Source organism: Vigna angularis, chromosome 7 (assembly GCF_016808095.1).
Source record: "Vigna angularis cultivar LongXiaoDou No.4 chromosome 7, ASM1680809v1, whole genome shotgun sequence".
In the NCBI taxonomy this organism is placed as follows: Eukaryota; Viridiplantae; Streptophyta; class Magnoliopsida; order Fabales; family Fabaceae; genus Vigna; species Vigna angularis.
Genome location: NC_068976.1, coordinates 5,401,402 through 5,415,674, shown reverse-complemented (window position 1 = coordinate 5,415,674; position 14,273 = coordinate 5,401,402). Strand labels below are relative to the sequence as shown.

The window sequence follows — 14,273 nt, the reverse complement described above, 5'->3', positions numbered from 1 at the left end:
AAGAAATGCCACCGCGTTTTTATACGCTTCAGTTTTGTAATAATCGAAGCGTATATAGCACGTTAAAAGCCTCATTTTTTACTAGTGATGTATTGTTTATTTTAAAGATTTATCTGATATTACATTGCAAGGTGTTAAGCATAATAACATATATTTGATTGACATTGAAAGTGCATCTAGCCATAACATAAAATGTTTAGCTGTAAATGAAGAAAATCTTCAGTTATGGCATAAAAGGGCTGCACACATGCAGGACTTGTTATGCTACCAGTCTAGTTTTATGCTTTCAATCGGGCTCTCCTACTTCTAACCGGGCTACACTACCTTTAGCTAAGGTCCCCTACTTCAAGCCAGGGTTCCTTGCTTCTAGTCGGGCATCCTTGCTTTCGATCGAGCTCCTCTATGTCAAATCGAGCTCCATGTTGACCTGCCAAGATCCCTTGTGAGATTTGAGCTCCCATGCTGACTTATCGAGCTCCCTCGTTCCATTTGAGGTACCATGTCGACCTCCTAAGCTTCTTTTTTTTTTTTCTGACAAGTTTTCATATTGATTCTGGGATGCTGAGCTTCATATGAAGGTTAAGCTATTGATAGACCAACCTTTCTTCCAGAACACCTCTCGTTTAACACATTTCACACATAGGTAAAAGGATACTAAACATGAGGTATCACTTCTCCATTGATCCACAAACCACAACATGAGAATAGGATAGGTGATAGATTTCTGCTAGTGAGATTTGTAGGTCTCCTTCCCTATAAATAAGAGGTCTCCTTCCGTATACCAAATCCATGTCACTATGTCTTTCACTGATCCTTGTCGACCTGTATTCAAGACGAGTAGGTTGTCATTAACTAGGATCCACAAAGTCTACTTCGTTTTGTCATGATCTACAAGTGTACAAGAATATAAGCTATATCAGTTAGTTATGTACCGTATGACTACAAACCGGACGATCAACTCTAGGTTGAGTTATGGCCGGTCGGATAAGTCAAGTATTGGCTTGGAGAGTAGACCAGAGAGCTTGGATGATCACGAATCATACCATTTAGCCTTCAATTGGACGAATCGAGATGGATTGTAACAAATTAGATTAATGTTAAAATCGATCAACTTAAGGGTAAAGTATAATTACCCATAACTAGGTCATAATTAGGCCAACGTTAATCAAAAGTCCACCACGAAACCTATAAATAAAGGTTTGAGGTAAGGAGATAAGTTGTGTGGATTTACTATTGCATTATTTGTTATCTGCCAAATGTTAAGCTAACTTTGGCATCAAAGTTCATTTTACATGTACCCAAGGATCAGTTTGGACACCAGGGAGATCTCTTTGGACAACATTCAAACATCGGAAAACACATTGCAACCTAGATTGTTGACCTTGGACCCCACACCCAAAAAATTTTGGCGTCCACCATGGGCTTGAGTGATCAGCGTTAAACCTTATAGTGACCACGAGGAACATGACGAGTGATGTAGTAGTAGAGGATTCAAAGAACCCAGAAGACCATATTAAGATACTCAAGTGCATGCAACAATAGTTGGAGGAGATACAATGTAGGTATGAAGAAGAGTTGACAACCCTTTGAGTTGAAAACACAACTATGCGTCAGGAACAAAGTGCTAGGAATGTAGTCCCTCCTGTCCCATCCCAACCCATCCTTAGCAGACCGTATGAGGACCCCAAGAGAACCTCTCACGAGGGAAACTTGGGAGCCAACAAGAATTACCCTTCCATGCTCACTATGAACACAGTCAGACTACTCCCCTTCACATTGGGTATAATGGAAACCACCTAGCTCGATTAGTGGACCCTTCTAGTCTTTGAGAAATATGATGGTTCAACTGACCCTGATGAACATCTTAGAATGTTTATGAACTAAATGGAGCTCTACACTTCGAGTGACCCCGTTTGGTGTAAAGCATTCTCCATCTCTCTCAAAGGAGAAGCGTTGGCCTGGTTCAGTTCCCTACCACCCAACTACATCACAATTTCATTGCCATTCACACTTAAGGTTTGTAGGAAAGCTTGCCACAATCTGGCCATATCAACTTACATATTTTACTTTGGCGAATATCAAATATAGAAGGAAGAGTCACCCTACGCGTTCATAGAGCAGTCTAGGAAGACAACAACTTAAGTAAAAACTTACTATTTAAACAAGCGAAAATAAAACAAGGTCATAACTGTTCAAAAAGTTATTCAATTATATAGTTCCAAAATTAATGAAAACAAACTACTAAAATGAAAAACCCAAGTCTTCCCCATCCTCTCTCGTCTCTATTCTACATCAGAAATATTACAACAACCTCAACTTCTGTATAACTAAAGGTCATATGATCATCGAACAAACACAAAAAAGAATGTGGTAAGTTACCATTAAAAAAACCAATAACAAAAATAATATACGAATAACAACAAACACAACATATCAAACCAAACGTTCATCCCTATCACCCTTATCTTCCACATATAGGACATTAGTCTATATCCTATACCCAACCTCAAAAACCTACTCTTCCAAATAGGGTAGCTCGAGTCGTCCCGTCCTTGTGTAATATACCGAAAAGAGTTTGAAGGTTTAAAACAATGTCCGAAATGTGGGTCATCACGATACAAGCCAAAAAACAATAGTGAAGAAAGTGGTTAGATAGAAAAGGATGATTATGTTTTGAAAGTAATTTCCAATCATGGCCAAACTCAAGCGTTTGTTTATGAATCTAAAAGACACTAAAAACCTTATATGACATATTGATGAGAGAACAACTAACTGATTGCTTCGTCATCCAGCCGATTCAATGCAATGAAAAAATATTGATCCTGAATTCCCCCAATTCGATTAAGAATATAGAATTCTTCAGCTTAGTTTAGTTAGTGATGGAATGAACCCATTTAGTAATTTAAATACCAACCATAGTTGTTGGCCTGTTATATTGATATATATATATATATATATATATATATATATATATATCAACATTTTAACCGCTTAAATATTATGTTGAAAATGATACATTTGAATGATTTATTAGTATATTATTTGTAAAATGAATAGAAATTAATTTTCCTTATAAACTTTTCAATGCATTTTCTTTAACGAGACTTTATAATCATCTTTTGAATTCGTTGAATGGTAATACTGTGGATTCTTCTTAAGTGTTGAAAAGTTGTGTATAAAAACCATTTTCCTAAGCAACGAAGTTTCTGATAAAGTTGAAAAGATAGCGAAAAGTGGGAATGATAGCTTGTAAAAGTGAGAACGCTAGAATAAGGAGAATAAGTGGCAACTTTTGGACATGATTAACAGTAGAAAGGAGAGGCAATAAACTACATTAGAAATCGGACACGACAATGATGTTATTGGAGATTTAGCTTAATAGTTAAGAAATACATGCATGTCTCCTTTTTCACCATGTCATAAAGATAAAGTGATTTCTTTCGTAGACCATCTATTATATTAAAAGATCAAATAAAAAAATTAAATTACTTGAGAACAAACTGCGGTCGTGGTTCATTTTCTAAGAAAGTTACTTTCTACTCACTGAAATGATCAAAACACCATTGAAAGTTGTAGTCTCTCCTTTTATCAATTATCCATTTTTCTATCTTCCACGGCTCATAAAATTTGCCTTCATTCGTTTTATGAATTATGTGAACTAGACATTAAAGACATATTGGCTATTTTAATAAGCAATCTTAAAGAATCGTATGCCCGTTGAGAATGAGAACATTATAATAAACTGAGTTAATTAAAGATGAATTGTGATTAAGGTAATAGATACCAGGTAAAAAATCTATTCGAGAAAATCCAATAATATAAAGAATTAAGATTCAGGATAAAATTTACTATTCATTGAATACACACACATCATTATGAGTTGACTTGATCATTAGCACTTTTTAGATCTACTTCTCTACGTACAAATACAAAGAGAAGTTACATCAATCCCACGTGATAAGTGATAAATTAACACAACAATTACTTTCTAACATGTTATAATTCAATTAATGACACGACTGGTTTACTATTGGGGCAATTCCAACTCAGCACGAACCACCATCAAGCATAGAACAATAATATAGAATAAGAACGAGGAAGGCGAAGAGGTAGGGAAAAAGGCAAAGAAAGCTCTCTCTATCTATACTATCCATTCACATCCAGTGGACAACGCTGGAAGTAGCAGCCAGCTAATTCCTAAGACGTAGACTTCACACCAACCTTCCAATTTTTACAGTGCAACACTCACTCAATCTTTACAGCACCGCCTTTTATAAAAGGCGCACCCTCCCACTTCGACCAAAAACCACTAACTGGTTATTCATACTTTCCCACACCCAACTTCAAAAACCCAATGGAATATGGCAGATTGGGGCCCGCTGACCCAGGTGGCTCCTCCCGCCGCTCCATCGCTCCTTTTACCTTACAACCCCTCCCTTCATCTTCCAAAACCAGCAAAAGAAAACTCATCATTGTCTCAATTCTCGCAGCCGCCTTAATCGTCGCCGCTGTCATCTCCGCCGTCCTCGTCACCGTGGTCCGCTCCCGCTCCTCCAGTAACCAGAACGGGTCCAACCTATCCCGCAAGCCTACTCAGGCAAGACCCGTTTTTCTTTATCCATAGAAATTAAATATAAATAGGTTAAACTCCTAAACATTTTCCAAACTCACTGTCAGTTATTGATTTCCTTTTATTGCATGACTCCAATTAAAACAATCAAATTCCGACATTGCAGGCAATATCCCGAACCTGCAGCAAGACACGTTTCCCCGCCTTATGCATCAACTCCCTCATCGACTTCCCCGGCTCCACCACTGCCTCGGAGCAAGACCTCGTCCACATCTCATTCAACATGACCCTCCGCCACGTCAGCAGGGCGTTTTTCGCCTCGTCCGGCCTCTCCTTCGCTGCCACAGAACCCAAAGTTCGGGCGGCGTACGAGGATTGCCTCGAGCTATTGGAGGAGTCAATGGAAGCTCTTTCTCGATCCCTCGACTCCATCCTCTCCCCTTCCACTATATCCGACAGCGGCGGGTTGAGACCTGGCTCTGATGGATCTACCGACGATGTGATAACGTGGCTCAGCGCCGCTCTCACTAATCATGACACGTGTGCGGAGGGGTTTGAGGACTCGAGCGGGAGCGTGAAGGATCAGATGGTGAATAACTTGAAGGACTTGTCTGAACTCGTGAGCAATTGTCTCGCTATATTCTCTGCGAGTGGAAGTGGCGATTTCTCGGGGGTGCCTATTCAGAATAAGAGACGATTAATGGAAGAAGATGATGAAGCTAATGTTTCCGATGATATCTTGGCGAAATTTCCGAGATGGTTGAATAAACGTGATAGAAGATTATTGAGTTTGCCAAAGCCAGCAATTCAGGCAGATATAGTGGTGTCTAAGAACGGTGACGGAACAGTGAAGACAATAGCGGAGGCCATTAAGAAGGTGCCAGAACACGGCAGTCGCCGGTTCATCATTTACGTGAGGGCAGGAAGGTAATTAAACAAATATAATCTGAATATATTTTTATTAATGCGAATAATATGCCCGCTTTCTATCTTTCAGAAAAGTATACGCTTTTCGAGATAACGAACATTGCACTTTTTAAATTATTGTCTTGTTTTTATTTAACTGTTTTCATTATTGAGTGCGATATATGTACTGAATGAAAGGCAACATGGTCGGCGACGAGTTACTATTGTTTGAAAAACACTTTTCTGCATGCACTCCTCATAATTGTAATAATGCGAAGGTATCATTATAATTTCTAACAATGTTTACGCCTCAATTTCCGTTAATTTAGGTTGATCTTAAATCAATTTTGTTGACTCGAAGAGGGAAACATATTCAATTAATTGCTGGTGAATTGTTATATTGATAAGCTGGTTTTGTCTTAATTTTTTACACCGGTGTTGATTGTGTTTTATGATTGCAACTGATGAAAGTATTGCATGTGGGGTGACTTTAATTTGGATATGATGGAATTTTCAGGTATGAGGAGAATAATTTAAAGGTGGGCAGAAAGAAAACGAATGTGATGTTTATAGGAGATGGGAAGGGCAAAACTGTCATTACAGGAAAAAAGAATGTGATAGATGGCATGACCACATTCCACACTGCATCCTTCGGTACATTCCTCTTTCATCGCTGCTTGTTAATTATTTTAATGCTTCTTGTTTCCAACTATACAAATTTTTCTTATCTTTTTGCACTGTGAGAAAAGTATGGGTAGAAAAATGTGAACCATTAACATTCATGATAATTGAACACTACAAACTTGCACGTGGCCCATGTCGTCCTACTTGTTAATGTTTATATTCGTAGCTGTCTAGTTGCATGTCTTTTCCATGTCCAAGTTAAAATCCGCTTGGACAATCTTACCCCCACCGGTACCATTTCTATGTTTATGTTGAAAGTTAACTTCTCCATAATGACGAGCTTATTAGCATGAAGTTTTTAAAAGTAAAAAATGAAATTAAATTTTTGTAAACTATAATTAAATTATGTACAGGTTAAAAGCAATATACTAGAGAATATATTAATTAATTTGAACAAAAGTAAATTTAATTTTTTGCTTGAACTCAGTGTAGAATTAGTTTTTCAAATAAACTTGATACGTGTCTTGTAATACTTTTATAAACAAAATTAACATTTGGCCGTTGTTGGTATATGCATCATTATAGTACATGCTTAGTAAATCCCTTTCTGTACACTCTTTCGAAGTCAAAAGTAAATTTTTATTTTATTGCTGACTTTCATCCAAAAAGTGAAAAGTACTTGCAGAATCTAACAACCAAAAATTTGGTGAAAATTTTTAATTGATTAAAAGTATCTATAGTTCATTCCTAGCAAAATAACATCACTAACTTTGGACCTATTTTATTAATGTTTGAAAAATCCAAGTGATAAGAGAAGTGGTAGTTGGTTGTTGGAGTTTAAAGAAACCTGGCTCAACTAGAAAAGATTGCATAAACCTTACGCACTATATCGCACCCTTGTCAAAGCAAATGATTATTCATTTCTTAACTTTTGATTGTACACCATTTCATTATATATCATAATTACTAGTAGTAACATCCAAAATTGAATTATTGGTTGTTGGCTAGTCTTGCAATGCAAGACAAAATTATCAATCGGAACATGTGATTATGTCCCAAATTAAGTTGGGCACTACAGTTCCTATTTATAATTACTTTTAAAATATAAATAAACTTGAACTATTTTCACTATATTTAGTGATATATTTTTAAACAAAAATCCTAACTACAGTTTATATTTAACATTGATTACGTCATGCTGATGTACTTTTTCTCCACGAGTATGACATTTTGAGAAAAATATTAAGTTATTAATAATATATAATGTAATAACATATTTTTTTAATATGTGATTTTTTTTTTTGTTTTTTACTTAGGAATGAAAATGGATATAATGCCTTGTCAGTTAATTCCAATTAGTTCATGTTCCTAATTGACTGTGAATTATGGCAGCTGCTAGTGGTGCTGGATTCATGGCACGAGATATCACGTTCGAGAACTACGCTGGACCGGTGAAGCACCAAGCGGTGGCGCTCCGCGTTGGAGCCGATCACGCGGTGGTGTACCGGTGCAACATCATGGGGTACCAAGACTCTCTCTACGTCCACTCTAACCGACAATTTTTTCGTGAATGTGACATTTACGGTACTGTAGACTTCATATTCGGCAATGCTGCGGTCGTCTTCCAAAAATGTAATATTTATGCCCGTAAGCCCATGGCCCAACAGAAGAACACCATTACAGCCCAGAATAGAAAAGACCCAAATCAGAATACAGGCATATCCATGCACAATTGTCGGATCCAACCTGCTTCGGATCTTGTACCGGTTAAGGGCAGCTTTCCCACCTATTTGGGCCGTCCATGGAAGCAGTTCTCTAGAACAGTGTTCATGTTATCCTACATGGGTGACCTCATAGATCCTAGTGGATGGTTGGAATGGAATGGAGACTTCGCTTTGGACACATTGTATTATGGTGAGTACATGAATTATGGTCCGGGTGCAGCTGTGGGCCAACGGGTCAAATGGCCTGGATACCGGGTCATTACTTCTTCTGTGGAGGCAAATAGGTTCACGGTGGCCCAGTTTATATCCGGGTCAGCCTGGTTACCATCCACTGGAGTGGCTTTTGCGGCCGGGTTATCCGCATGAATTACACAGCAACGTATATACAGATGAAAATTCCAACGAAGCCTCTAACACGTTTTCAATTCTTACGAACTAGAAAGAAAATTTCAACCTCGCCTATATGCAATTTAAGAAATGGAAAATGGCTCATTTTTTCTTTTTTTACCAAAATATAGTATTTTGGTCCTAATCATTTATATCGATATGATGCTAGTATAAAGGCAAATAAAACAAGGGTTTACATGGCAACTTATGTATTTTTATTTCGTACTGCCGCAAAATCAAACATCTTTTATATTGATGAGTCAAAGTGCCATTGTCATTTAATTGATATAATTAAATGAGAAAAGAAGGTATAATCACGGTTTCTGCATATTAACTCTGTTCCACTTTGCATTATCACGTTATTGTGCTGCGTGCTTTTTCCCTATCCTTCGAAGAGCCTTATTAGGCTCACATTTGTTAATGCTTTCTGTGCAGGTAGTTTCTTTTTCCTTTATCTTATGGTTGTTGGGTAATTATTGGCTTATTAGCTAGCCAAATCTTTTTCTGAACGTGGTTCTTTCAACAAAAACGTGGTTCTTCGTGGTATGATATGAATGAATTTAAGTTCTTAGTGTGTATTCCTGAAAGTTAAAAGTTAAAATACGAGAGGGGATTAATAAAGGAACAAAATTAAGTTTATTTCTTAACTCATGTAGTATAGAGGTTAACCTAACTCAGTATAAGAAATACTATCATGTGAGTTTATTCATTAAATATAAAATAACAAGCTTTTTTATTAGAAGTAAATGGAATAATTGTGAAAATAAAATATAGTAAATAACTAGTAAAATGCAATATGTTGAACTAGTTAAAAGACATGAATTACACAATTTGTTGCTTGGAATCACTACATCATATTATAACTTGTAAGCTCAACATCACCTAGTCAAAGAACATCTCGGAAGCTCGACAAACCATAGTATCAACAAAAAACAAAGCAATATTAATTAAAAGTGAAAATGAACTAACGATTACGTAGACTTGAAAATGAAAGAGATCTTGAAAAGCTTATAAACATAAGCAAGGAAATCAATTATGCAAATAAGGAACAAAAGATAAAATAGAATAAATGGTTTAGTTGGTGCTTAAATTTAGCATTATTGTAATAAAAACCCAAATGAAAAATTCAAAGAGTGAAAATAAATAGCTTCGACCAAAATCTTGTAACTAAAACTTCGCTATTAAAATCCGGAAACTAAAATAGATGGAAGGGACAATAAATTAGAAGAATGGAACGGTAAAAAGAAGAGCTTAAAACATATGGAATTAAAAACAAACTTGAATTACGACTATCACATTGTTGAACTCGAAACATGAAAATAATATCAGAAGTTCAAGACATGTTTTTCAATAGTTTACACCTAAAAAAACTAAAAGAAAGACCATTTGCTTACTTGTAGTATTACTTTCTTGAATATATAAGAAAACTTTGTGCCTTCTAGTTGCTAGAATCGACTCCAAAATCAAAATTCTACGCAACGAAAGTTTGAAAAGCTGTAAAAGTTGTTTTGTCCGCATTTTGTGTGAGAATGTGTGTTGTTGTCATAATAATTGATTTCTGTTTTGTCTATTGATGTGATATTGCACAATTCGAGCTTCTGTAAGATTTAGGAAAAATCCAATGTAATAAAAGGATGATGTGATCTTGTTAGATGTTTATTATTAAGAAAACACATGCTTTTCACAAGTGTTGTGTAACTCAATTAGAAAAACACCACATATGGATTTTATGGTCTTGTGTTCTATTCCTATATGTTCAATGTTTTGTTTTAATTATTTCTTTTATTTTAGTGTATGGTGTTTAGAAGTATATTATGTTTTTTTATTATAAGAAAAAAAAGCCATTGCCTACATAAAAAATTTATAGTAACTTACAAAATTTGTAGGTAATAGAATCTTATTTAAGAATTATCTATGAACAAAATCCGTAAGTAAATTGATTGTAGCAAACGTTTCCTACGGATAAATATGTATGTAACGTTTTTGTTTGTGACAAGGGCCAAAATAAAAAAGCTAAATCCATCATCAACCACACGCAAGAAAGAAGATTTTGTTAACACAATAAAAATGTATGGTACAAAAAGAGAATAATAAAAGTATGAAATTGACCCTGGCCTTAATCAAATACCCTGCCAAGACAGCATACAATTAAGACGAATCAATATAGCACATTAATAACTATAAATACAGAGATATATTTTTATAGAAATCAACCATTACATAACATATTAGCACACTGAAAATTAGAGAGATAATAACCTTCTTTAAGGCTTCCAACAATCTAAGAAACTGCAGCAGTTTCAACCATGTTCTTTGAACTAAAACCTCCACGACCAAAACGCTCTTTACCCTTTGATATGTTAATAGAAGAAAAAGATCCATACATATCTCCCTCAATGAAACTCTTAGAATAACTACTTTGCGCGACATTAGGGGCATCAAAAATTAACTTATCGTAGAACTTTTTGAATGGAAACAAACTAATAGATGGGTGCATTCTATACTGAACATTTAGCCTATGTTTGTTGTATCCCAAACGTACAAGCTTCTTAAACAAACTCCTTCCAAAGGTAGCATTTTCAACAATCTAAAAAAATAATTATGTTTTATATATTAGATATCTAATTTCATTTCTTTTAGCAATGATAAAAAATAGCACAACTAAACAAAATTATCTTACTTTTTGTTAAATTTATACGTGACACGCACACACTGATTCATTCATAAAACATATCTGATAAAGCCGCATACACACAAAGAATGTTTCTGATAATTTAGTGTATATTAATTGATCGTGAACAGAGACTTAAAATAGGCATCTAAGTGGGTTATATACATTTGAGTATAAAAACTAAAAAAAGAAATAAAACCAATCACTAACTACCAGGCTATAGTAAACGAAATAAAAACTACTAACTGAGCTGCTCAAGTAAAGAGAAAATAACAACCGCCAATATCTGGCTAAACTGCTACAATGCAATTGAGAAATAAAAACTAATATGCGGCTTAACTAATCCACGACACTTAAAATAAAACATTACTTGAAATTACAAAACTATCTTTCATAATTTAAGTATTTATCGAACAAAACTCTTCCATAAACTTCAATTTTTCTTTTCTTCATCTCGATCAGTTTCTTGTACTCTTAAAATGATGTTGTAGGCAGTGAATTCATGAATATATCATTTATTTGTTTCTTGCTTCCTATATGTTCTAGTTCCACGTTTCTTTTCTTAAATTTTTCTTAGATACAATGAAAACAAACTTCAATATGCTTACTCCTTTCGTGATTGACTAAGTTCTTTACAAATCGATTGCTGATCTGTTATCTACTTGGATCAACACATTCTCTTCTTGTATCATTTCCAAACTTTCAATAGTTTTCTAAGCCAGATTACATGTCAGACACTTCAGGATGCTGTCATATATTCAGCTTCACACGTTGATTGTGTCACAACGAGTTGTTTCTTTAAGAGTCAAGTAAATGTTGTATTGCCCATGAAGAAAACATAACCAATCGTGATCTTCTGGTCATCCACATCTCCAGACCAATCATTGTCTAAGTACCCACTAAGTCAATAGTTATTGTGACATTAGCACGACCGTTTCACTAAAGGGATTTCTAGCTTCTCTTGCTCGTCATCTACTTCTCCTAAGCATCACAAAACTTTTTCTTCATAGTCTATACCTTAGCCCCACAGTGGACTCCAATTGTACTTACAAAGTCGAGTATACCCTTTGAAGAGATTGTAACTTTATGGATTTCTTCAATCTGCCCTTCGTCAACTACTCATCATTTCTCCTCTTGGTACTAATTGTATTTACGAAGCTGATTGTGAAGAGAATGTAACTTCACGGATTTCTTCAATCTTTCCTTTGTCAACTGCTCTTAATTTCTCATCTCAGTACTCATTCTCCATGGATGGATGAGTGGTGGTACGTCTGCAAAAGACACTTTCACGCCAGAGTTAGGCAGGTGCGTCAAATAGCGGTTATTGCTATAATAATGAATGTCAATCATTTACCTCCATGATTGCATTATTTATAATTATGAATATCTTGGACCCTCGTCTATATAAGGATCAGGGTGGGTCAAGTGGTTCATTTACCTCACAATCCAGTTCTTTCATCTAGAAAATGATTATCTAAAGAATTATGATCGAGTAGAAAGAGATCAGCTTATGACCAGGTAGAAATATACTAGCTTGTAACCGGATAGAACATGTCAACATGGTCAGATAGTTTATTTGTAAATCGACGGTACAATACACTTATAAAATTTAAGTATTATTAAAATATAGAGTAAGAAATATATCATTGGAGTGTACCATTGATATTGCAACAATAATTCAAAAAGTATGACAACATGAGTAAAGGTTGGAACAAGCCATGTACGAAAGTGAAGAAAACTATTCCATTTGAAAGCTACGTACCAGTGGCCCAAACATCACAATGCATATGCAATCGGAATAGTACTTGTAAAAACCATGGAAACAATAGAATGAATACAACACTCGGGATCGATGCAACAAAAGGATGCAATTATATAACAGAATTTGATAATAAATGTCTAGATTGAGAGAATAATATATTCGATGGAAGCATTCTTGAGTAGCGGAAGACTTAAGAAAACTAACTTTTCTCAAGTTTGTTAAGAAAACTCAAGAAAGGGTTTCTCCTCCAAAAAAATTTCTTGGAGAAGATCCCAAGAGAAGAAGAATACTCCTATTTTAAGCTGACCGATCTTGAACATAGCTGAAGCAGCAACTGCAAGCCAATCCTTCCGGTTCTAAGCAACAGATTTGAGTGTCCAATACTACTATAAAAGACGAAGTCTAGTGCGGTTTTGAAGGGATCGAGAAGGACAGAGAACAGAGGGGAATCACCTGACTCACCATTCATCTAACACTTTATGTCTTCTTGTAGTGGATTGGTCCTATTCAAGTCATTAACTATCCACTTAATGTTTTAATGGATTATCATCGTTATATTTAACGACAATACTATGTTACAAACATTTAAGAATTACCTATTATTCAACTAATCTCAAATCATTGAATAATCCATCTATTCTAACAACATATATCATACAACAAATAATATCATTACTAAAATGTCACGCATATATAATAAATACATGTCAAACTATCATGATATAAATATAATCTAAAATTAATTGACCAGTAAGACTCAATTCTAATAACAATTATAAAAAAACAGTCACATAATAAACGCCTCATCGCCCTAGAATAGTAACTAAGTTAAACGACAATACACCTTTCATAACTAGTATACGCAAGTATTATATAATGGACACCACTAAACAACACATTTTTAATTAAAATTAAAAAATAATAATCCATCAAATTAATAAAAATACAATTTTAAATCTCAATGTTCGGTATCGAACATAAACAAATTTGTAACATTCGAAAAGTAAACGCATGTCAAAAATAGCTATCGCCATGTCAAATTTCACCACTGTTCTTTAAATAATTTCGTTAAAGGATTAAAATATCTTTTCAGAAAATTTGAAGGGTTAAGTATTTTCTTTTAAATTGAAATCATAAAATAAAATTATGCTTAAAATATTTAATGACCAAAATCTTAACTAAATTTTTAACAAATAGATTAAAATTTTCAAACGATAATCAAATTTTAAGTAGTGTCAAATTTAGTTATCCTAATTTTTTACATAACACTGAATTAACGTCGTCACTACCAAATTTCATCATTTTTAAATATGAAGACCCAAACTATTTGAAAATCTAATTAAAATTTCAATGCAAATATGAAAATTATTCAAGAGTTTTAATCTAACAAATAATATATATTGGTTTATTGTTCATAATAAGAAATAACTAATTAATTAATAATCACCATTAAAGGTGGGTAAGTTAATTATTTTTAATTATCAATAATAAATTTAAACTTCATTCCAAGCATATCCTTAAATTAAAATTTACAAGTTTCAATTGTAAATAATGGCAACGTAACAGCATCACAAAAGCTAGAAAGTAGAATGATACGAGTAGCAGTAAAAAGCTAAAAAGTACGTAAAC

At 34.5% G+C, this 14,273-nt stretch overlaps 1 protein-coding gene across 1 annotated transcript; it reads left to right on the top strand.

Moving 5' to 3' along the window:
* Positions 1 to 4,189: 4,189 nt before the first annotated feature.
* Positions 4,190 to 8,476, top strand: LOC108338546 (probable pectinesterase/pectinesterase inhibitor 61). The gene is made up of 4 exons (XM_017575484.2): positions 4,190 to 4,597; positions 4,737 to 5,497; positions 5,994 to 6,130; positions 7,493 to 8,476. The coding sequence occupies exons 1-4, from the start codon at positions 4,355 to 4,357 to the stop codon at positions 8,188 to 8,190; spliced, it is 1,839 nt and encodes a 612-aa protein (XP_017430973.1). The 5' UTR covers positions 4,190 to 4,354; the 3' UTR covers positions 8,191 to 8,476.
* Positions 8,477 to 14,273: the final 5,797 nt, after the last annotated feature.

Coding starts and splice junctions, on each gene's coding strand:
- LOC108338546 (XM_017575484.2), top strand. CDS start 4,355: ATGGAATATGGCAGATTGGGGCCCGCTGACCCAGGTGGCTCCTCCCGC. Junction 5,498..5,993: donor ATTTACGTGAGGGCAGGAAG/GTAATTAAACAA, acceptor TGGAATTTTCAG/GTATGAGGAGAATAATTTAA. Junction 6,131..7,492: donor ATTCCACACTGCATCCTTCG/GTACATTCCTCT, acceptor GAATTATGGCAG/CTGCTAGTGGTGCTGGATTC.